This window comes from Moschus berezovskii, chromosome 4, assembly GCF_049115385.1.
Source record: "Moschus berezovskii isolate FMDL1 chromosome 4, NW_MosBer_1.0, whole genome shotgun sequence".
Classification (NCBI taxonomy): Eukaryota; Metazoa; Chordata; class Mammalia; order Artiodactyla; family Moschidae; genus Moschus; species Moschus berezovskii.
The window spans coordinates 104,288,970-104,311,768 of record NC_142463.1 but is presented as its reverse complement, the minus strand read 5'-3'; the positions used below and the strand labels follow the sequence as shown (position 1 = coordinate 104,311,768).

Here is a 22,799-nt window from a genome sequence, read left to right as displayed (position 1 = left end):
CCCACACTATTTTTCACTACCTAATGGCTCTTCAAGTACATCATCCAAACTTCCTGCTTTATTGCCTCCTGCAGAAGACCTACGTCCTGAGAATATCTATCATAGACATTCAAGTTTCCAGAGCTAAAAATCTTTGAGGACAATTTTTAAAATATTCTTTATAGCCAGAAGATTTAGCACTTTGTTTAACACAAAGTACTGTTTACTTTAGCTGAACTCTGCATACACCCAGTGGTTTGTTCATCCTCCCTTTCCTTTCCAGCAAAATCCTACTTAAGCTTGCATTCCTCCAGGAAACTTTCCCCAGCCCCTTCAAGTAGTTAGGGTCTCTAACTCCTTTATCTGAAGTTAGCACATTTAATTTTACTTATTCTTTTCTTCCAGTTTTATTGCGATATAACTGACACACAGCACTGTATTGAATTTAATATATTTTAAGTTTATCCATACAACAAGTTGCCATAAATGTTAACACTTTCACCTTTTGGTAACTAACAGTAATCCTATCCACTCTTGGCGGGGCTCTGTCGAAAGCCATCTCCTCCATTTGATAGTACCCCGTTCCTCGAGATAATTACTTCTTTTAACTCTCAGCTCATGACGTTTATATTTATTTAGCACCTGACGCTCAGAGGTTAAAGCGTCTGCCTGCAATGCGGGAGACCTGGGTTCGATCCCTGGGTTGGGAAGATCCCCTGGAGAAGGAAATGGCAACCCACTCCAGTACTCTTGCCTGGAGAATCCCATGGACGGAGAAGCTTGGTGGGCTACAGTCCACGGGGTCGCAAAGAGTCGGACACGACTGAGTCACTTCACTTCACTTCACTCTTTCATCATAGCTGCTTTCCTGGTTTCCTTCCTCTCCTCCCCGATAGACTGTAAACTCCTTGAGGCTGCGACTGCGGTCCTTCTCTTCTCTGACTCCCTCTCCAGACTTGGCGCTGCCCTTTGCAAATGCAGTTCTAAAGCATCTCCGGGAAGCTCCCGAAGGGACAGAGCCCGATAGAGGTGCCTCTGCCAGCTCAGTTGCCCGCCCGTCCCTCCACCGGCCGGGGTCCACCCCGCGAGCTGGTTTGGACTACCCGGTACTTCGAGGGCGGTAGAGCGGACGGTGTACAGGAAAGAACCCCTGCCTGTCCCTGGCCCCCAGAGGCGATCGGAAAGGTGCCAGAGTTCCGCGCAGGGATGACGGCCTCTTGGATCTCCACAAGAGCGCCCTGCCGGGGTGGGGCAGGCTCGGGCGGGCGGGGGTGCCGGCTCAGGGGCGGGTCACAGCGCATACCTCATTCGCTCATTGGTCTCTGTGGTGACGGACAGGCCAAGGAGCCGCTAAGACCCTGATGAGTTAGAAACAACTATGCGCGCAAAACGTAAACAATAAATAAAAGGCGGTGGAAAAGCGGAGGAGGGAACGGCTAGTGTCAGTTTTAGAGCAGCTGGGGCTAGTCCCCAGCTGAGGGAGGACAGCGGTCTTTGTTCCGCCCTCTTTCTCAGTAACCTGGGCAGAGGAGGGCCTGCTTTCTGGAAAGTTGTCCAGGCAACAGAATCACAGTTGACTCTTCCCCATGGGACCGAGCCTTCATTGTAGTTCTTTCAGCTTCGGTTTAGGGGCTACGGCAACCCCTCTTCAGGCACTGGCGCGACACTGAACTGGCCACTCAGGTTCCTGCCTGCCTGTTTGTAAAAGGCAAATCTGAACGCGCACTCTGCTTGAAGCCGCCAGTATCCTTGTGGGCCAAAGGGCCAAGATCCACTTTAAGGCTTGTGGATGAGTCATCCTGAACTCGGGTGGCCTCGGCCTGCAGCAGCTTGAAGCAGGGTTTCGGTTCCGGCTTAGAGATTGAGGTTGGGTCTTGGCTGAGAGAGCGCGGAATCCTAGCGGTTAGACGAGTGGTTAGTGACAAGGCTCTGGCCCTTCAGCTTTGTAGAAGAGAGTTCCCATGGAGATGGAAAATAGTCACACAAGAGTTTATTAGGAGGAAAAAGAGTACAGTACGTGCAATAGTCATATGGGTGGACTCAGAAAGTCGCATTGTCTTGGTAATTTGAATCACTTATGTGGGGCATTTCTTCTGGGTTTTCCTTTGGCCAATCATTTTAATTTGCCTGGTTCTGAGTCCATTTTTGGTATATCTCAGGATCCTCCCATGTGTGCAGGTATCTCTCAACTAAGATGGATTTCAGCAAAGAGGTCTATGGGTAGCTTAGCATCACTTCCCTTTTAACCTCCAAAGAGTTTTCTAGTTGGGATGGTCTCCTTGACTTGGAGAATGAGAAATATGTGGTCTCTAATCTCTTATCTGGTCAGGGCCCAGCCCTCTCTCGATTGTCCTGCTATTGATATTTTGGAATTTCTGTCCACAGGAAATGAACTCTGATTGTGATGGGCATCTACCTCCTACCTTAATTTGTGATGAGCTCCTGTTTATCTTTCCAGTCACATGTGGGAGGAACCACCACCAGAGTCAAGTCGTTTCAGCCTTCTGTATAAGCTACCTCTTCTCCTGGGGTGTACCTGCCCCCTGCCTCCACTCTCCTGGAGAAGTTCTGCTCTCACCAGCGCAGAGGCCTTCCCTGGTGCACTCCTACTGCCCCCAGCCCTACTCCCAGCTCTGGCCCGGTTATCAAGTGCTCTGAGCACACTGGACTTTGCAGCTCTGTATCACAACACTGATCATACCTGCTAGGTCCCTTCCCAGAATGTGAGCATCCTGAAGGAAGGGAACTGTGTTTTCCAAATGGGTATCCCACAGCGTAGCACAGTACAGATTGATAAGAATTCAATAAATGTATACTGAAGGAATAAACACATGGACTCCATGGATTAAAAGTCAAGATTAAAAAATGTCAGGCAGGGCTTTGGCATTCTGGGGGCTCACCAAAGACATGAATCATAACTTTTTCACTTCTGAATCCTGATAGCCAGCTAACAAGTGACATTCCTTTTAAATGTGTAAATAAATTCAAGATGGTTTCCCTGGTGGCTCAGTGGTTAAGAGTCTGCCTGCCAATGCAGGGGACACAGGTTTGATCTCTGGTCCGGGAAGATTCCACGTGCCTCGGAGCGGCTAAGTCTATGCACCACAACTACTAAGCCTGTGCTCGAGTGCCCGGGGTGCAACTACTGAGCCTGTGCTCGACTGCCCGGGGTGCAACTACTGAGCCTGTGCTCGAGTGCCCGGGATGCAACTACTGAGCCTGTGCTAGAGCCCGGGGACTGCAGCTACTGAGCCTGTGCACACCTTAGAACCGGTGTTCCGCAGCAAAAGGAATCACTGCCATGAGAAACGCACGTACCACAACTAGGGAAGAACTCACACAGCAAAGACAAAATAAAGAAAAAAATATAATAAATTCAAGATGATAAATACTGATGTTAAGCCATTTAGTTGTGGTCCCAACACAGCCAGTGGAAAGACTTATGCTGAGCTAGTGGGGGTGGGGCAGTGGGTCTCAGGGGCCAGTCACTGAGGGAAATCTGGGCAGGCTTGCAAGGGTGTGTTTGTGTGAGACAACAGATGCAACGAGGCCAAATACAAGAGGTGTTTACTGTAATGAGTATTCCAGAAGGGTGGGGTGGGGTGGGGTGGGGTGGGGTTCCCCCAATCTGATCCTCCAAGGCTCTGGGGTGACTCACTCTTCCTTGGGCTCAGAGGTGGGGCTGCTATTTGTTCCCTGAGTTGGGCCCTGCTCCCCAGGGCCCCTGGCATCCCTAGTGTCCCCAGTCACTAAAGCCACATTCCTTAGATAATTCGTGTTGAAGCAGTTGATCTGTTCATCCCCAGGACTCAGTTTACAGCAGAGGGCAGAGTCTCGCCAGAAGTTACGTCGGGAACCACACAGGTCATCAATAAAGGCTGATTTCTGATGACAGAATAAAGAAGAGGTGATGGGGAGGAGGGTTGTCAGAAGTCAGGACCGGTTACTTGGATGTCCAAGTTCCCCTTCCCTCCGCTTCTACTGCTCTCTCCCTGGATCCCCCCACCCCTGGGACCCAGAGGGAATACAAGGCTGCCTTCCACAGCCAGACAGACTCCTTGTGACAGAGAGACATGACCATCTGGAAATGTCAGAGGCCCAGAGGAGGCATCTTAGGTGCTTAGAGGTGGGGAGCAGGTCAGGTCAGGGATGAAGACTTCTGGAACCAAGAAAGAAGGCCTCCCCATCCTCATCATTTCTGAGGGCTGGTTTGAGGTACTCAGTGATGGCCCGCTGTGCCAGGCCTTTTCCTCTGCATCCTTGGGAGACCCCTGCCCTCACACTCACCTCCTCCTCAGCACAGCAGGCCTGCTCTGGGAATGGCAGGTCACAGCAACGGGCAGTCACTTTCTGAATCAGCCCAGGAATCTGCTTGCTATGTTGGTGGAAAGGGGCAGGGGTCAGGGTCTCTGAGTGACCCCAGGCACCAAGATGGTGTTTGCAGAACAGGACTTTGCTGTTCCCAATAGTGTCCCAGAGGGTGCCCCAGAAGGGAGCTTTGGGGGAAGGGAAGAGCACTGGGGAAGAAGTAGGTAAGACTCACTGCTTGCTGAGAACTCTTTGGTTTCCACAGAGGTGATTCATGAGGTTGGGGGTGATTCGGCTGAGGTCAAGGGTCAAGATATCCCGGTCATAGTTGGGATAGGGAGCCCGACGGGCGAAGCACTCGTCGCGGAGGGGGCTAGGGGGGTGGTGGCAACACGAGTGGTGGTGGGTCTTTATAGCCTGCTCCCGGGCACAGTACCCGTCGAGGGCGTCCTCCCACTGTGGGCCAGAGAAAGGCAAGTCAGATGGCTGGACCCTGGCTCTCCCGGCCCTCTGCTTCCCTCCCCGCCTCGCACGATGAGACGCGCACTCCCTGCCTCAGGTGCTGAAAGGGAAGGGCAAAGAGGCAGCTGTGGACGTGTGGGGCTGGGAAGGTGGAGGGGGTAGAAGCACAGCTGAGGTTTGGAGCTGGCCATGGGAGATGTGCTGGAACAGCAGACGGAGAGGATCAGGTGAGGCCAGACGGGTGGACGGAAGACAGGTGCATGTGGGGGATACTGGGTGGACACGGCCAGGATGGAGGCGCACAGTGAAGAGGCTTGGACGAGGAGCACAGTGGACGCACGGACATTCACACAATGTGGATGGACATTCACAAGCAGGCAGATGGGCAGACGTGCTCACGGCGGGTAACTAGGTGCGTGGATGAACGGGCCAGCAGGATCAGAGGTCTGTGACGGGTGCGCAGGCAGACAGGCTCTGGGGATGCTGAGACGCCCACTTACGGCCTTCCAGGTACAGGTGTAGTTCTTCCCCTGCCGGCAGCAGCGCTGGAACTCCGCCTCCAGCTGGGTTAGGGCCTGCAGCTGCCTTTGGATGGAGTCCCTGGCTGGGAGGTTGCGTGGCACCGAGCGGAAGCGTTTTAGGTGGCAGATGTTCTTGATATTGTCCACTGTGGGTAGCCCAGGGGGAAAGGGCAGCTCGGGGCCCAAGGAAATACCAGGCTGGTGGCTGGGGCAGGCCCGGAGCTGGTAGTGTGGCCGGGGAGCTTCCTCCTGGAAGCAGGATAATCGAGCCTCCCCCTGCTTTTTGCAGCACCCATGGGGTTGGGTCTTGACCGAAAACTCGGCCTCACAGAACCGGGTCACTGCGTCTTCCCACTAGAGTAAGAGGAGTGGGTCAGTCCAGCAGCCCACTGTCCACATTCCTGTCTTTCTCCCAGTCTCCAGAAAAGGCCCCTGGGCAGGCAGATAAGAAAGAAGTGGAGGCTGTCCTCCACGCTTCTGCACATGAGAAGGCCCAAGGGAGGGCCAATGAGAGGGACCTGAGGTTCCTGCACACCCAGGCCTAGGCCTCTAGTCCTTGAAGCACACACACACACAGTCCGGGGGTTAAAGGACACCCCCAGGATCAAGAGCCCAACCCTTACCACGAGTTCTGCACAGTCCAAGCGGTTCGTGGGGTTGCGACAGCGGCAGCAGCGGGAATATCCAGTCTCCAGCAAATTGAGGGTCTCACCCTGACGGCTGAGGTGGGAAAAGCCAGTCTGTGGTAGGTTCCAAGGGCCGTACACCACATGCTGACGACTAGGAAGGCAGATCTGGTCCAGATTGTCCAGGGAAGGCCTCCCGGGGGGGAAGCCATCCAGCCGGTGGCCCCAGCCACCTCGGGGTCGGCCCTGTTGGCAGTGCTGGGCTGGATTCCAGGACTCGGGCTCTGGGGGGCTGTGGTCAATGGAAGGAGCTGGATTTTCTAGAATGGGGAAAATAGAGTAGGAAGGGGGATTATGTGGAGGGACAGTGAAAGGCTGGATTAAGTTGGGAGGATTGAGAGAACTTGTAGTTGAGGAGAAAGGGTTGGGAGGATACAGAAGAAAAAGAGAAGAAATGAATTTGTGGCTCTTACCTTCAGAATGACTGACTAAAAGGAAAAGAGACTTGAGTCACAAAAGGTGTCACCCTTATAGCTCCCAACCCCAAATCATGCCTGCCCACTGTGTTGCTTCCCTGGGCTCAGAATCCCTGCTCCTCACCCCACCCCCACCAGGGTCTGAGCCCTAAAGAGGGGGAAGGACAGACAAAAGCTGTCAACCACTCTCTCTCTGCTTAGATTGGAAGGTCAACTCCCCTTGATATTGGAAAGGTGGGTCTACTGGGGTAGAAGGAGACAGGCAACCAGAAATCATGCTGGGATGGGCACCTCTAGAAGACAGGGGCCTGGCCAGTTCTCATTCACAAAAAGGAACTCAGTGGAGAAGCAAGGGAAAATAAATACTACTTTGGTGTCATTTAATCTTATAATTTTATAAAATAGGTATTATTTCCCCAACTTCATAAATAACATAATAACTAGGGCTTGGAGAGGTAACTTACCCAAGGTTATTACACAGCTAGTAAGTGGCAGAGACCCCAGAGCCCATGCTGTCAGTCACGGGAGGCAGGAGGGCAGAGGGGAGAGACTCGCTTACCTTGCTTCTGTTCAATAGGAACCTGGGGAGGGGGCAGCTCCTGCTGGAGGGGGATGGCTTCTTGAGGGACAGGGGGACCCCCTGAAAGTCACCAAGGACACAAAGGGGCAAGGATCAGGCTGATGTCAGCAAGATGTGGTGGGGGGGGCGGGGACAGGGAAGCACTCACCTTTCTTCTCCACAGGAAGCTGGGGAGGGAGCAGCTCCTCTTGGAGGGGGATGGCCTCCTGTGAGGGAGAGGACTGCACTACAGAAAGGGGTGTGTGTGAGCAGCCTGCCCCTTCTTCCCCTCCCCTTCTGGAGATCAGGGTGTAGGCCAGACTAGAAACCTAGGGGTGCAACTGAGACTTACCTTCACTCTGTCCCTCAAAGTGAAGGCTATGCTGGGAGGTGTCAGGGTGACCCTGGGGGAGGGCTCTGGTCAGAGGTGGGGAAGGGGGTGCAGCATAGCCCACTGGAAGCAAGAAGGCAGATGGTCAGAGCCTGCATTTCCTCTTGGAGCCCCGGTACCATGCCACGCCCCCAAACGCTTACCTTCTTGAAGCGGGTGGGTCAGGGGCTCTGGCCCCAGCTCTCTCTGCCCTGAAGCCTTGAAACCTGGAAGAGGAAGGGTGAATCAGGGCGGGTTTTGAGGGGCTCTTTCCTGGCCCTGAGTATGGGAAGGGGAGACACTGGAGGTCAGGAGCTTAGAACAGATGACCAAGACACCAGAAATCTATTGCTCCTGCCCCAAACCCACCTGGTCAAGACCGATTCAGTGTGATAATCTGACAGCCTTACTTCCACCAGGCTCAAAGTCTTGGGTCTCCCAAGTCCTGGCCTAAAGGAACTGTGACATACAGGGCTGGGGAGGAGGCCTTAATCTTGTGTCAGTGTCTTTCCCTTAAGAGCTTCTGGGCTCTTCCCACAGTTCAGACCTTGAATAGGCTGGAGCCTCACCTGCCTGTCTGCTCCACCCTCCCGCCTACTCCAAGTCCTTGAAACATCTTTGGGCCTCTGGTAAGGGAGCCCACACAGAAGCTGAAGTGCCTCCCCTGCAGCTAGTCTCAGATCCTCATTAGTTTAGGTCTGTTTAGGACCTGGGGAACTGGATGGTTCAGGACTCTTGAAGCAAATCACCCCCACAGCCACAGCGAAAGGACTTGCTTGTAGCTGATTTGTAGTCACGAAAGGCCAGGACTGGGAGGGACAAGACTGAGCCTCCCAGAGATAGATCTGTGATGCTCTCTCAACAGTTTCCCACAGTAACCTTCTGTTGGGCATCCAAGCAGATAACGTGTGTGAGCTACAGGGGCTGTGCCTGGTCCCCTGTGGACAGGTAACACCCTCTCACCTCCCCTCCTAATCAGGTAAGGAGTCATTCAAGGTTCCCTGGGTCAGTGCACTGGTTTTGAGCAGCCAGGGGGCTCCCGGTCTTCTCTTCTGGGTAAGAGGTCCCACATACACAGCAGGTCCCTCACTCTGTCAATTTACCCGCCCTCTCAGTTGTCCGTTTGACTCCAATTGTGTTTCTTGGCAGCAATCTTGACAAACCCCTTCCCTTCTGTACCCCTGCTCCCCCTCCTGTTAAAGGCTCCAGCACCCAGGCCCACCATAGGTCTCCTCAGAACAGGCAGCCAAACGGGGTACCTTTCTGCTGGTGACGAGCAGACCCCCTATCCAAGTGCTGGCTCCAAGCCCAACTCACCTCCATCAGAGGCCACAGAAGCAACAGTTAAACAGGCCAAGACCAAGGCTGCTCCGGACATGGTCCCCATCCTGGGGCTGGTACAGGTGGGCGGCCACCCAGTAGGTCCTCTCGGGCAGATCTGATCGAAGGGCCGGGCAGATGGAAGCCTGCCTGTCCAGTTGCTGTTACTGCTATTGTGAACTTCAGGGCCGGTTCCTTCTCCTCTTTATAGGCTATGAGAGACAGCTCCCGCCCTCCTCAGCTTCCTGCCATGACTCAGTCCCAGCCGCTCCTCCTCTGGCAGTCACTCCTCTCGAACTCACCCTGAAGCCTCCTGAGAGGACTGAGAACAGAGGTGCACCCAACTCCAGAGAAACTGATTTTGAGAATCCCAGGGCAGGAGAGGTCCAAGGCCTTATTCTGTGCCCCAACTTCTCCGTTTGCGTGCTGCCTTCTGTGGAGAAAGCATTTGACAACCTGCTGGAGGTGTGGAAACAGGGCACTGAGGAGAGGGGAACAGCCTCCAAACTGGAGCTCCCCCACCAGTGATAACTCTGGAATGCCCCTTCTCAAACTCCCCAAGCCCCTAGGACAAAAGGGAGGGAGACAGAGTCAAATTCCCTTTTATGTCCCTGTCAGGAATGAAAGATGATACACCACTAGCTTCGAGTTTACTGTTTTTATTTATTTTTTGGCTGTACCATACAGCATGTGAGATCTTAGTGCCCTGACCAGGGATTGAACCCAAGCCCCCTGCATTGGAAGTACAAAGTCTTAACAACTGGACCACCAGGGAAGTTCCCCAAGTTTATTATTTTTAGTTTCACTCTCCTCACATCCAAATGGCTACAGCTTCTTCCAGACCAAATCTCTTCATGAAAGTAGATTCATGCCTTGACACGAGTTCTGAGGAGTCTGAGGGACTCCAGACCTGTTGGTTAGGTTAGGCTCCCCCATGTTAAGGCGGGCTGGTGGCTCCTGTGGGTCTCGGCCACATCTATCTACAAATGCTCAGAAAATTTCTTCAGCATTTGGGACCCTGGTGTCCTGTAGCTCCAGTAGCCGCTGTACAGCCTCGGCCAAGTCCCGTTCTCCAAGCCGACGATTATCTCGAGTCCGAATGTTCACTGTTCTCTTGCTCTGCTCTCTCTGGCCAACCACTGCAGGAAGAGGGAGGTTTGGGAACCTTAGGGAAAGTGCATCCAAAAGGAGAGGATATCCTCCGTTTGCTGTGAGGAAATCTTTAGGAAGAGCAGAGCTCAGACATGGTTCTGGGAAAGGATATATTTAGCTATCTCTCGCTCTCCAGTTCCCTGGTCATCCTGAAAGATTCCAGACATTTTCTTACATGCCTTATCACTTCCACTCAGGAGCCCAGGGGTGAGAGGCAGTACGGTCAGCCAAAGAAAAACAAACACATCAAGAAGCAGATCCAGAGAGAAAAGTGTCTCTGTGTGTGCATGTACATTAGAGAAAGGGGAGGGTGACAGGGTGGGGGACATGTATGGAAGTCCATGGGGTCATGGCACAGCCTGTGCCAAGACTGGCAGGATGAGTGGGTGTGTAAAACTGGAGAATCAGGTAATCTGGCTGAGAAATCTCTACTTCTTGCCTTCAAGACAGAGCTCTGAATCTTGGAAAAATGAAAAAAGGCACAAGGTTGGCTTAGACTTTTTCCCTTACGGCTCTTTTTCTCAACCCTGAGGGCTAACTCCATCTAGGTCTAGAATAAACAAAACTAACTAATTAACGTCTTATTAACCCTTCCTGTCCCTTTCTGTCTGACGCGTCCTTGACTAATTAACCTAACAGACACCAAGAGTTAGGGTGGGGGCCAGCAGAAAACTGTTGAGATACAGGACAGGAGGTGAAAGAGCCTAGGGCCCAAACGGCTCAGCTGTGCTGAAGCCTGGCTCCTGCGCAGCTCGGGTCACAAGCCACAAATTACCCAAATGTGCAGATGACCAGCCTTGACAGATAGGAAAGAACATACAGGCTGGGTGGAAGAGTGTAGGGCCCTGGGGCTGTACGGACCAGGTCTTACCAAACTGAAAATTGTAGTGTGCGAGCTGAGCCCGGCGGATTCTCCGGCTGAGGGTCAGTCCTGAGTCAGCGTCCAGGTCACCGACCAGACCCGCAGCTCGCAGGCTCTGCTGTGCCTGGGGCAGAGGGTCATCGACAGGAACTTGATTCAGTGGAAGGCTAAGGAGGTGGAATACCCCGACGCCAGTTTTCCTCAAGCTCCCCCACCTGCTCCTCCTTCCTCCGCCTCCAGGCTCTCCGGGTCTCAGGGACGAACCCTCTTCACTCTCTACACTGAGGCCCCTCTGCAGCCCCCACAGCTTCCTTGTCTGCCTCATTCTGGAGCCAAGCCTCCATGGACTCTGCCTGTTTCTAGACACCACTCTACACCACCAACCAGCTGCTTGGCTCTGCTGCTGCTGCTGCTGCTAAGTCACTTCAGTCGTGTCCGACTCTGTGTGACCCCATAGACGGCAGCCCACCAGGCTACCCCATCCTTGGGATTCTCCAGGCAAGAACACTGGAGTGGGTTGCCATTTCCTTCTCCAATGTGTGAAAGTGAAGAGTGAAAGTGAAGTTGCTCAGTCGTATCCGACCCTTGGCGACCCCACGGACTGCAGCCTACCAGGCTCCTCCATCCATGGGATTTTCTAGGCAAGAGTACTGGAGTGGCTTGCCATTGCCTTCTCCCTGCTTGGCTTTAGTACTGCCCATTATCCTACTTCTCTCTAGAAACGAAAAATAAGACCAATATTCATCCAAAGCCCCTTTGGTGCCACGCACCTTATTGCCTATTTAACATTTACTGACTTGTTTAATTTTCACAAATCTCCAGGCAAGGAGGGATTAGCACAGTTTCCAGATGTAGAATTCCCAGTATGCAGCAATTCCCACTGCTCGTCCCCGGCCTATTAGGCCTGCGGCAGCCCCCATCCTCACCTCTCTGGCATATTCCTCCTGCTCCGTCCCCACAGGGATGACGACCACCTGGAATGGGGACAGCCACAGTGGCCTGATTGAGAGAACACAGGAAGGCAAATTATATATCCTGGCTTGGACCACAAGTGTGGCTGCAGAGGGTAGATTCTAGAAGAAAACAGAAGCTGGAGTCTGAAGGGGGCCAGGATCTAGAGCACGCACTGCCTGGTTTGAGGGCCAGAACAGACAGGAATCAGGGTCAAAGGTCTCACCATTTTCCCCCACAGCTCTCCGCCAGCACTCCCAACATCCTTTCCACGGAACCAAGCACGGCTCGATGAATGAGGACTGGACGCTCCAGGGCCCCCGATTGCCTTGGAGGGAGATGGGGGTGGATGGAATGGAGAAGCATCACAAAATGAGCACCCAAGATTACCTTCCAGTTTCCAAGAAATCTTCAACCCCGGCAAGGGAGGGTGTGGAGGATGTGGTTAAGTTTTAAGGGTAGAAAGGGAAGTGGTCCTCCACCTAGTCCATGAGCTGAGGGGAAAGGGGAGAGGACAAGGTGCCATACCCCTTGTACTGGAGGTCAAATCTCAGGGGCAGCTGGAAATCAAGCTGGATTGTCCCACACTGATGGGGTCGACCCAGGGCATCGCGGACATGCACATCAATCTGGAGAAGACAGAAGGGAGGACTCACAAGAAACCAGAACCAGTGCCCTCCATCACACGCCCACCCCCTCCATCTACCCACATCCCAGGCTGTGTGGAGAGACACGTCACCCACGGCATCCTGCTCCATGTCACTCACTGGAGACTCTGGCAGTGGCTCTTTCCATTTAACAGTGATGTAACATTAGGGGACGTCAACGTTCACATAAATGGCCCAGCCTCACCCTGGCCTCTCAATTCCATGAGTTTGTTATCTCAGAGACCTTCACCTAAGCCCACACTGTGGCCATGACCTTCATCCCATCATCTCCCAGGATGGCTGCGCCTCTGAAACAATCCATCAGAAAACCTGCTCTGATTCCTGTATCCTGTCCTTCCAGCTCTGACAATTATTCCTATTAATGACTCTTCAATTTCTCAGCTTCTTAACTCACTTTTCTTCACACTCATAGGCCTTTCGGCTTTTCCCTCCTCCGTTTCTCTCTCCATGAAACTATAACCACTCTTCGGGTTCCCTGGTATCATTGTTCTTCTGTCACGTCCACGTGAAAAAACCCCACCTTGGCAGCATCCTCGCTGCCCACCTGCCTGGCCCTACAAGAGTTGCCCTGCGCTGCCCAGCATAGCACACACTACAGATGCAAACACCAATGATGCAAGGGGCTGCTGTGAACCTCAACAGAAGCTGTGCTGTCGCCAGCAATCCCTGGGCTGTGCTAACCAACTCTGTGTCCTGTTCTCCTCAAGGATGCTCAAGCTTTGTCAATTCCCTTCTTCAGCTCCCGCATGACAACTCCTCTTCCCCACTCCCATCTCAGCAAATGTTCCTGCCTCCTACCTTATGGAGAATTCCAATAACTGACAGCATGTGAAAGGAGAAATGTCTCAGCTCCGTCAGCACGCCTATACATTTCCTTGCACCCACCCTGGCCTTTCCTCCTATCTTCTAAACAAAGGCACAGGGGTCCTGTCTATGGAGGGCTCTGGATCCCATTCCTTACAATGTCCCAGAAATGCCCCTCTACTGAAACCCCTTCTACAACTTCAGACTCTCCCGACCCAAACAAGCTCCCTCTCACCACAGCATTTAAACCTCCTCAAGCAACATCTCTTTGGGTCTGTCAGCTATTCTCCTTTGCCTTTATAAAAGCTAGTGTTCTTTAAGGTTTGTTTGCTTTGGCCACACCACATGTGGCTTGTGGGATCTTAGTTCCCCAACCAGGGATTGAACTTGGGCCCTCAGCAGTGAAGACGCCGAGACCTAACCACTGAACCATCAGGAAACTCCTTAGAGCCAATGTTTTTGAAAGAGTTATATTCATTTATTCACTTCTGATTCCAACCCCTGTCCCCATTTTACTGGAAAATGGCCCTTCAAAACCTAACAGCCTTGGGGATTCCCTGGTAGTCCAGTGGGTTGAGATTCCACCTGTCAGAGTGGGGATACAGGTTCGATCCCTGATTCTGGAGGACCCCACATGCCTTGGTGCAACTAAACCTGTACACCATAGTTACTGAACCTGCAAACCTCAACTACTAAAGCCCCATGTGCCTAGAGCTTGTGCTCTGCAATAAGAGAAGCCATTGCAGTGAGAAGCATGCACGCGGCAACACTGCAACAGGGAAGAGCCTCTGACTACCACAGCTAGAGAAAATGCTCACGCAGCAACCGAGACCCAGGGCGGCCAAAGTTAATTAATTAAACAAACAAACAAAGACCTAACAGCTTTTCCACTATATCCAGCAGGCACTTTTCAGGCCTTTTTTTCACCGATTTCTTTCACCTCTTTCAACCTGCCATGTCACTCCTCGACCCAGCCTCTGCCTACAATGTTCCCTCCTGAGACATCTTTTTACTTAACCAACAATTACTTTTCAGATTAGAAAGAGATTCCTACAGGAAACCTTTTCTGACCCTCCAGACTAACATGCTTCCTTAGTACCTACACAATACTGATCCCACAGTGCTGAAAACACCCTCTTTACCTCTCAGAAGCTTCACCAGACCTAAATTCCATGAGGGCAGGAAATACATTGCTCTTCTTTACATCCTCCACAAGTTTAAACACATTCCTTCATACCTATTAAACATTTCATAAAACAAAACCAGAAAATGAATAAGTAAGACTCTAAGCTGGGTCCCCAGCTTACCTTAGGCCCATAGAACGCACCATCTCCAGGATTGAGATCCCATGGTGCTCCAAATTCTTCTAGGGCCTGCTGCAGAACCTTTAGAGAGAAGGAGACAAGAGAAGAAATATGTCACCTTAGACTTTACAAGCAACATATCCCACTAGCCCCCGCAATGACCCTCTTGGCACCTGCCTCTACCAGGGACCCTGATTCCCACCTCCCCTCCCCTTCCATTAGATTGCTTTATCTGCCTCTGCTTCCCTACCACTCGCTCACCTGCTCAGCCTGGTCCCAAAGGCAAGGCTCCCCCAGGAAGCCAGACGGCCGGGTAGACAGTGCCATGTGGAAGGAAAAGCCAAGGATGGTGTAGACAGAGCGGAGGAAATCAAGACAGCCTCGGATCTCTGCTTCCAGCTGGAGGAATAAGGGGAGGTGAGCTGCGTGCCAGCTAGAGCTCTGGGGTGAGGGTGATAGATTGGGGGAAAGAAAGCAAACACATAAAGGAAAGATGGAGATAGAATGCTGCTGACTTATAGTATATAAAGGGGCAGCTGAGGGTCAGGAGTACTGGCAGCTCACAGGGAGGATGGAAGGTGGTTTGGGTGCTCCAGTGGAGCTGGGGAAGCGCCACCTGAGCCGGTGCACAGAAGATGTGGCCGTCATCCTGCTGGAAGCGCCGGAGCCGGGTCAGGCCCCCCAGGCTGCCAGAGGCTTCAGCCCGGTGCAGGGCCCCGAAGTCAGCCAGCCGCAGGGGCAGCTCTCGCCAGGATCGGGGCCGGTGGGCGAACATCAGGCTGAGGTTGGGGTGGGAAAGAGTCAGAGCCACAGGGAAAACTAGCCCGAGACCTGCTCCCCCGCCAGTCCACTTCCCTTCTTTGCACTATCAGCTTGTGCCCTCTTGGCCTCACCCTGCCTCCTGCTGAGTCCTGTTAATCCCACTCATCACATTCAGGTCCTGCCTGGTTCTCAAGTGAATTTCTCAGTAACAACAACAGACACCACTTCCTGTGCCCCTGTTCTGTGACAGGCATTGAACTGAAAGAGGAACCTGAGACAGCAGCTCCAAACCCTTGCTATTACCCATGATGAGACTAAAGCTTAGGGAGGTACAAAGATTTCCCCAAATTCACATGGGGAGATAAGAGGGCAAATTCAAGACTCAAATCCAGGGTTCCAACACTATTCCAAGGTGCCCTCTATTAATATTTAGCAAACCGGCTGCCTAGCCCTAGCCCCAGAAGAAACCAGGTCTCCTGGCTCCCAGCTCACCAATGTGCAGGGCAGTTCATGGGCTTGAGGGCAAGTATGTCCGTGGGGTGGCTGCCAGAGTGGTCGTTCTGAGAGCTGGATGGCCTGTCCAAGTCTGGTGGCTGCAGGGCAAACATGTCTTCCCGATAATGCTCCCAGTGCCCTGACACTTCCCAGAGCTTCGTAGAAAACAAAGTGGGGGTTTTCACTTCTGAGAAACCACGGCGGGTGTACTCAGCCTGCAGAGGAGATGTAGACATGGAAGACCAGAGTGACGGGTGGGGAGAGGAAGCAGGATGGCAGCTGTGTGGTTCTCCTGGGCCCTCAAGTCATGCTGATCACAGCTATACCTAGTAACGACCACACCCCCTCTCTACACTCCCCATAGTAGACTACACTGTTCTTGATAAAGGTCACTTGCACTCTATCATTCCAGGTGGCGCTAGTGGTAAAGAACCCGCTGCTGATGCAGGAGACATAAGAGATGTGGGTTCAATCCCTGGGTTGGGAAGATCTCCTGGAGAAGGAAATAGCAACCCACTCCAGTATTCTTGTCTGGGAAATTTCACAGACAAAGCTGGTGGGCTACAGTACCTGGGGCTGCAGAATCAGACACAACTGAAGTGACTTAGCACACATGCACTCTATGGTATTAATGTTCAAACTTCTAATCCCTCTCTTTTAACAGCTGGATTCTTCTAGGCCCTCAGTCCCCCTCCAGTCATCCTCCCCCTGAACACGGGTCCTCCTTACCCTGATAAAAGCCACCAGTGCATTATACACCCTTGTCCCTCGAGGCAGGAAGAAGCAGCTCCCGGGGCTCAGTTCATGGAAGAAGAACAGCTCCTGTTCCTGGAGTTGGAATCAGCAATGTCACTTCAAGGTTGAAGCAGGGCTTGAAAGCCCAGAAGAGATTACTTGATAGAGTCTCTCAGTTTGTGGGATTCTGAATTTGCTTCCAGCTTCACAGATCAGGATCCCTCCTTGCTCTGCAACCCTTATCATCACCACTTCCTCCGCCCCCATTTCCCCCAGGCTCTGTACCTTCCCAATGCGCCGGTGGTCCCGTAACTCTGCTTCCTCCCTCCATTCTTCCCAGGCCCTCAGCTCCTCTGCAGTGGGGAAGGAAATGCCGGATACTCTCTGCAGTGTCTCTGGGGCGCCTGGAAATCTCCACACTGATGATGAGTTCTGTGGAAGGACAGAGGGAGTCAAAGGGAAGATGAGGACTGAAGGCACCCACCCAGCCTCCTTCAATCCTCAGATGATACTCTGGGCACAAGCATCGCAGGTACCCACTTGACAACAATCCCATCTCTCTCACCGCTTTTCCCGCCATCACCAGCAGCAGGATGCCCACCCCATCCTCCAGACAACCCCTGCCATGGTTACCACCCTGGAGGTACCTGAGCCTTGGTTTCTACAGTGTACCGCTCAACTCTAACTGTATATTGTCACGTCTGCATTCTCACCAGCACTATCTTACCAGCACCCCTGTATTTCCTTCCTTCCCCTTCTAATCAACAATGGCACAGGGAAGTAACCCTAAGCACTGGTCAAATATTAAGTCCATCCATCCCCTTATCAAGCTCCCATACAGTCATGAGAAAACCCAATCTCCCACACTGTCCTTGCATCCATGAAATTCAATGCCTCTCCTTCTCGTTCCTTGAACAATAGTACTAATAAGAAATGGCCTGAGTTTTATAGTACTTTTAACTTTTCCTCAAACACTTTCTCTTGTGTTAGTTGGTTCTGTGTCATTGATATGGCCCTACTGGCAGGACAGGAATTAACAGCCTCATTTTACAGCTGGGGATCATGGGTAAGGAGATTTATCCAAGGCCATATACTTATCAGTGGCAGAGACAGAAGTCAGAGCAGATGCCTAGGTTTTCAGTCCAGGGCTTTTGCTCTACCTATCTGCCTCTCCCCTCACTCCCTGCTCCTACTCCAACTAACAGTTCACCTTGCCCAGGAGCAGTACTTTTATAAAGGGCAGGCCTCTGACTTAAAAGAATATTCTCTCTGTGCCTGTCAAATGCTGTTCTATACCTGCTCTCTCCTTGGGAGTCTTCCCTAATTATCCTGTCCAGTCTGTTTATGCCCTCCTTTGCCATCTCCCTTGGTGGTACTGGCCGACTATGGAATTTGAATTGGCTTCTGGGCCCTGGCAGGGTGTCAAGTATCTGTCACTAGATGGGAAGTTTCTAGAAGGCAGGGACAAAGTTTCTTTCTCCTTCCAGATTCCTCCCTTAGCTATCAGAGCAGAGAAGGGGCTGAGAATCACCTTCCCCTTCCTCAACTCACTCCAGTGAAAACACAGGCATCTCAACCTAACCCAGTCCTCATGACTGACCGAGAGCAGCTTCAGGCCTCCGATCTGTCCCGTATGCCGAAGGTGGGGGCCTCTGCACAGATCGACCAGCATACCACACCTGGCAGAAAGACGGGGCCAGTGAGTGGCTTCCAAGTTCCTGAGCTGCTAAGTTTCTCCCTCTCAGCGTATTTAGCTGACAGAAAGAGACGCAAAGAACTATTCCACAGAGAGAGCAGAGAGAGATAAAAATCAACGCCCATTTCTCTTTGGGAGCACCAGATTACCTATCTTCTTTCCCTCGCCCCATCCCTGGCCTTCCTTAGTGCAGCCCCACCTCTGCCTGTTTCCCTCAGTGTCAACAGCTCTCACCCATACACGGTTGCCGTTGGACCTGTCACTTTCTCCTCAATCAAGCGAAGCTTAAAGGGGTTATCCTGGAAGAAGGGGAGAGTGAGGACAAGCCTTCATTCTCACAAAGACATCCTGGAGAGAGCCACTTCTCCCCTCACACCTCTTGATGATTCTCCTGAACTTGTGTGTCTCCACCCCACCTTGAAGAGCTGGCGAAGCTGAGCCTGGGAAGCCTCCAGTCTCCGGAAGGGCTGAGCAGCAGCTGCAAGTTCCTGGCAAATCCGTTCCAAAGCAGGCAGCTCTGAGCCCTTGACTGTTCTGGAGAGATGAAGGATGGTTGGCTGGCCTCTGCCTCCTAGGGAGCAACACCCGGGTGACATACCTGGGTACTGGCTAGGGGGTGAAATCCTGCCCTCCAGAAACATCTGAAGTTACTGGCAAAGACAAAGAGACTAGGGGAAAACAAATAGGAAATCAGGTACAAAGTTTACAGCTGGAGGAAAACAGCTCTAGGTATGAAATTAGATATCGCATGCAGGCAATCTGGATAAACAAAACTAGAGCAACAGTAATGAGGAATGAAGTAAAAGTTGAATACATAAAGGCTAGAGAAGATAAACTTCAGATAAGCTTCAAGATGATTTAGATAAGGAAGGACATGGACTAATAGAGACGGTGATACCAATGTCACAGCTGAGACATGGAGGGACCCTGCCCCTAGCTTTCCTTCTCCTCCAAATTAAACATGCACGAGGCCCTAGAAAAGGCCTCAGAAACCATCCCAGTAAAGGGGTACAAACTTTCAGTTATAAGAGGCATAAGGCCTGCGGAACTAACATATAGCACTGTGACTATAGTTGATAAATTCTGCATTGTATAATTGAAATTTTCTAAAAGTAGGTGTTAAGCATTCTCATACAAACAAAAAAGCATGTGATAATTTATGAGAATCCTTCTACAATGCAGACATATATTAAATCACCATAACTATACTTTAAATAAATTACAACTGTATTTGTCAATTAAACCTCAAAAAAAGAAAAAATGGTGAAATCTCTGAAAAAGAAAGCACCCCAGAATTATTCTCCTCCTTCCTTGCATTACTCACCGTTCCTTTCCTAAGAAGAAATCATGGTAAAAGCCACATTCTGTGCTTGGGCCTTGGCAGAGGACAGCACCTAGAAGCTGTTCAGCTGCTGCCCCTAGGACATGGGTACTGGAATGCCAGAATACCTGGGTTCACAAGAAAGGAGTTCATGAGTTCACAGCCTTCTCCTTTAGCCCCTACTTCTCTGACCTCCTCAGAAAAGCTGATGTGAACCAGTTATGAATAACTATCACAAAATGTGGCCCCTGAGCTTGGGGGTGACTGCTGAATAGTAAAAGACAAATAAAAATAAAACTGAATATAAAAGAAAGAAGGACCCTAGAAGCAATGCACAGAAAAGAGTAAGCCCCACTCCTCACTGCTTTCCAGTTCCAGAGCATAGTAGGAGGTCAGTCAGTTTTCATACCATCCAAGCTGACATGAAAAAGTGGAGGGGAAGCCAGGTCATGTGCCCAGTTGTGCAAGCTACACTAGAATTAAAAACGTGCTACTGATGACTTACAATATAGTTCTCAAGAGTTGGGGGGCTAACCGGGCATATTATCTTTCTATTTTCAACTTAATTATCTCCCTTTCACTAGCACAACTGGTCACTGCTTAATAGACCCAGGCTAAGTAAAACTTTCATCCTAAGTTTCTAGCTTAGCCAGGACCAGTCAAGACAAGCAATATGCCGTAAGCCTCCCAACTGCACTTGGAGAAACTGAGGCAAGAGAAATAAACGCTAGAAATGCCCACTTAAACATCTCTTAGTTTAGTAGCCACTGTATCCCCGTTAAGGAAGAAGCTTACCGCTTTCCCCTGTGCAGAATCAAATGTCAGAAACCTAAGGTCAGAATCTGTCTCCAAGGGCCGCTCCAGATCATAAGGTTCTCCATTCACTTGAGCAGCCACTGCAGTATGTGCCAGGTCTGAACTTCAGCAGTGAGGAATACAGGTAAAGAAAAAGACAAGGTTACAATCCAAAGGTGAAGACAGGAACTAATCTCTTAGCACTTCCAAATCAGCAAAGGGGAAACGGGTTACAGGAGCAACAGAATTTATCATTCCCCTCCACCCCCCATGCTTAATGGAGGAAGGTCAGACTATGACACTAATGCAGACTGAAAAGGAATTGGCAGGAAATGCTATCTTGAGGAGGATGGGATAAACATACAGTCTTTTCCCTACTCAAATTGAGAAAGAGAAAGCAAAGATACAACCATTATCCTGGTAGGTACAGAATGAGCCTAGTACCTGATCTGCTGGGCTAGTTGGTAAGGGGTTGTCTTCCATGCTACAGCATCGACTTTCTGACCTCCAGGAAGCGATATCTTAATAGTCCGCTGTTCCTCCTGTGCCATGCTTGCTAACCTTTTTACCTGAGCATTCCATAGCTCCTCAAAATGGCCAAGCCGCTCTACCAACCAGTGTGGAGGGGTCGTCACAGCTGCCTGGAGGGAAAGATGTTAAGAAGTAACACAGGTTCCATCATTCCTTTCTGGGATTGGGACCGCGCCAAATTAGAACATTTAAGTGGCCTTGGTCCGAATCCTGGGCCTTAAAAAACACTGGGTGATACAGGGCCCCAGGCTAGGAGCTCTAGGCTCCCCAGGCTGCTAACACGAGGGGGAAAATGGCGCATCTAAGGGCCAGGGTAGTCGGGTTCAGGGCCGCTGGGCGGCAGCAGACGGTGTCAAGCAGGGTTAAGAGCCTACACTTTGGGGTTCCGCTGGGCTGGGTCCAATGTGGCTCGGAACTTTTGGGTACCTCACGCACCGTGTGCAGCCCGCAGGCGTGTAACCCTGGGAACCGAAGCCGCCAACACCTCCGATACAGCCCCATTTTCCTTCAGTCTGTTCCTACATACTTAATAAATGATCGCAGCTTCTCCTTCGCCAGATTCCTCATTGACGTCTGGCCCAACAATATCCATGCCTATTGGTTACTACAGCTGCCACTCCAATCTGGGACCACCTCCAGGAACTCCGAGGAGGAACATCCCACGCAGCACTAGCAGCGGTGTGGGTGGTTCCGCCTGACCGGAAGACCTAAACTGTTACACACGTGGGCAATTCCAGAGACCTGCAGTTTCAGATCCAAAGAACAGTAGATATCCTGCGGCTTTGAGGACAGGGGCAGGGAAATTTCCCAGAATGAGAGCAGAAGAGAAACAGATCGGAAAGGGTAGTAACTTCCTTTTAACCATACGTTTTCTTTTACATAGTCTTCACTGGCAGGTAGGAAACAGATAAAAGCATATACTTTGAGATAAGACAGATCTAGTGTAAATCCTGGGAATTGTGTCATTTTGGGTAAATTAAGTTCTAGAATTCCCAGTCCAGGGGTTAAGACTCTGCTCTTCCACGGCAGAAGCCACAGGGAAACTGGTCAGGGAACTAAAAGCCCACAAGCCAGGCAATGCGACAAAAACAGACACTCCCAAACAAAATAACTTTTGAACTTCAATTTTCTTATCTATAAAATGGGAATAATAATAGTTCTCATTCTGAATTGTTAAGGTTAATTTTATATTGTCTAATATATTGCATAGTACATAGTAATGGGCAACACTAGTGACAAGCTATGAGAATAAATGAATATAACCACTTTGGGGCTAGAGCAAAGAGTCTGCAGAGGGCATTCTTTGGCGTCCCTTCATACTCATGGTGCTTAAAGAGGGCCCTTAGAGACTCCTTAATCTTACAGATGAGGAATTTAAGGTCAGAGAAGGTAAGTGGTTTAATGCCAATTCATGCTGGATTCTGAATCCAAGTTTTGTATTCTTCTACCACAACAGACTTTCTCTGGTAATAAGAGTTTACTCCCAATACAATTCCCCCAACAGCTCAGAAAGAAGCGCTTGACCCTAGAACCTTAGCTCTCTGCTTCCAACCAAGACTGCCTCTAAATTCCCATGCTAGCTCTCCTTTAGCCCTCTCCCTGCTATATCCAGAGCACAGGACTAGGTGTATTTGATTTGTTTTCTACAGTAAAAATTGAAACACAACCAGATTTGTAAAGTATGCGGGGAAATGGATTTAGGGACAGATGTGAGGTTCTTAGTAATTCCTATTAGTCCCCTCACCTGGGGGTGGGGATGGTAGGTGTTGGTTCTCAAGTTTCCAATGGTGATGTTATCAAGCATTGTGGAGGAAGAGCTGTCATAGAAAGGTGTTTAATCTAAGTTTCCAGAGGTTCTGTCTGGGGAGGCAGCAGTTGATCTGAGTCACAGGCACCACTCCGGATCTTGGCTCCATCTTCTGGTATGTTAGACACCCTGAAATACAAAAATAAATAGACAAGAGTGTGGAAGAGGAAGATTACTTGTATGTGTGTGAGTTTGGGAGGTTGGGAGAATTTTTAAATGGCAATCAGGAAGTGTGGATGCAGGCAGAACTCTTCCCATGGCTCTGCATCAAAAGGGACAGGGAAGTGTTACACTG

General features: G+C 50.9%; 2 protein-coding genes across 6 annotated transcripts; both read right to left on the bottom strand.

Moving 5' to 3' along the window:
- Positions 1 to 3,529: 3,529 nt before the first annotated feature.
- On the bottom strand, positions 3,530 to 8,809 carry ECM1 (extracellular matrix protein 1). Of its 2 annotated transcripts, XM_055403596.2 has the most exons (11): positions 8,619 to 8,809; positions 7,466 to 7,528; positions 7,284 to 7,385; positions 7,101 to 7,178; positions 6,932 to 7,012; positions 6,370 to 6,384; positions 5,894 to 6,216; positions 5,250 to 5,624; positions 4,523 to 4,743; positions 4,267 to 4,354; positions 3,530 to 3,864 (listed from the first exon to the last, which is right to left on the bottom strand). In XM_055403596.2, exons 1-11 carry the CDS (start codon positions 8,686 to 8,688, stop codon positions 3,634 to 3,636), a joined length of 1,647 nt encoding a protein of 548 aa, XP_055259571.2. In that variant the 5' UTR covers positions 8,689 to 8,809; the 3' UTR covers positions 3,530 to 3,633. The 2 variants fall into 2 exon arrangements, with proteins under 2 accessions (XP_055259571.2, XP_055259572.2); XM_055403597.2 differs by lacking the exon at positions 6,370 to 6,384.
- A 455-nt stretch (positions 8,810 to 9,264) lies between these two features.
- TARS2 (threonyl-tRNA synthetase 2, mitochondrial) lies at positions 9,265 to 22,630 on the bottom strand. 4 transcript variants are annotated; one of them, XM_055403593.2, is made up of 18 exons: positions 22,442 to 22,630; positions 20,611 to 20,807; positions 20,167 to 20,290; positions 19,375 to 19,499; positions 18,467 to 18,584; positions 18,285 to 18,349; positions 17,955 to 18,033; positions 16,640 to 16,786; positions 16,349 to 16,447; positions 15,617 to 15,834; positions 14,979 to 15,141; positions 14,624 to 14,761; positions 14,366 to 14,443; positions 12,115 to 12,215; positions 11,813 to 11,914; positions 11,562 to 11,634; positions 10,645 to 10,759; positions 9,265 to 9,760 (listed from the first exon to the last, which is right to left on the bottom strand). In XM_055403593.2, the coding sequence occupies exons 1-18, from the start codon at positions 22,499 to 22,501 to the stop codon at positions 9,612 to 9,614; spliced, it is 2,151 nt and encodes a 716-aa protein (XP_055259568.2). In that variant the 5' UTR covers positions 22,502 to 22,630; the 3' UTR covers positions 9,265 to 9,611. The 4 variants fall into 4 exon arrangements, with proteins under 4 accessions (XP_055259568.2, XP_055259569.2, XP_055259567.2 ...); XM_055403594.2 differs by lacking the exon at positions 22,442 to 22,630 and adding an exon at positions 21,224 to 21,345; XM_055403592.2 differs by lacking the exon at positions 22,442 to 22,630 and adding an exon at positions 21,133 to 21,287.
- Positions 22,631 to 22,799: the final 169 nt, after the last annotated feature.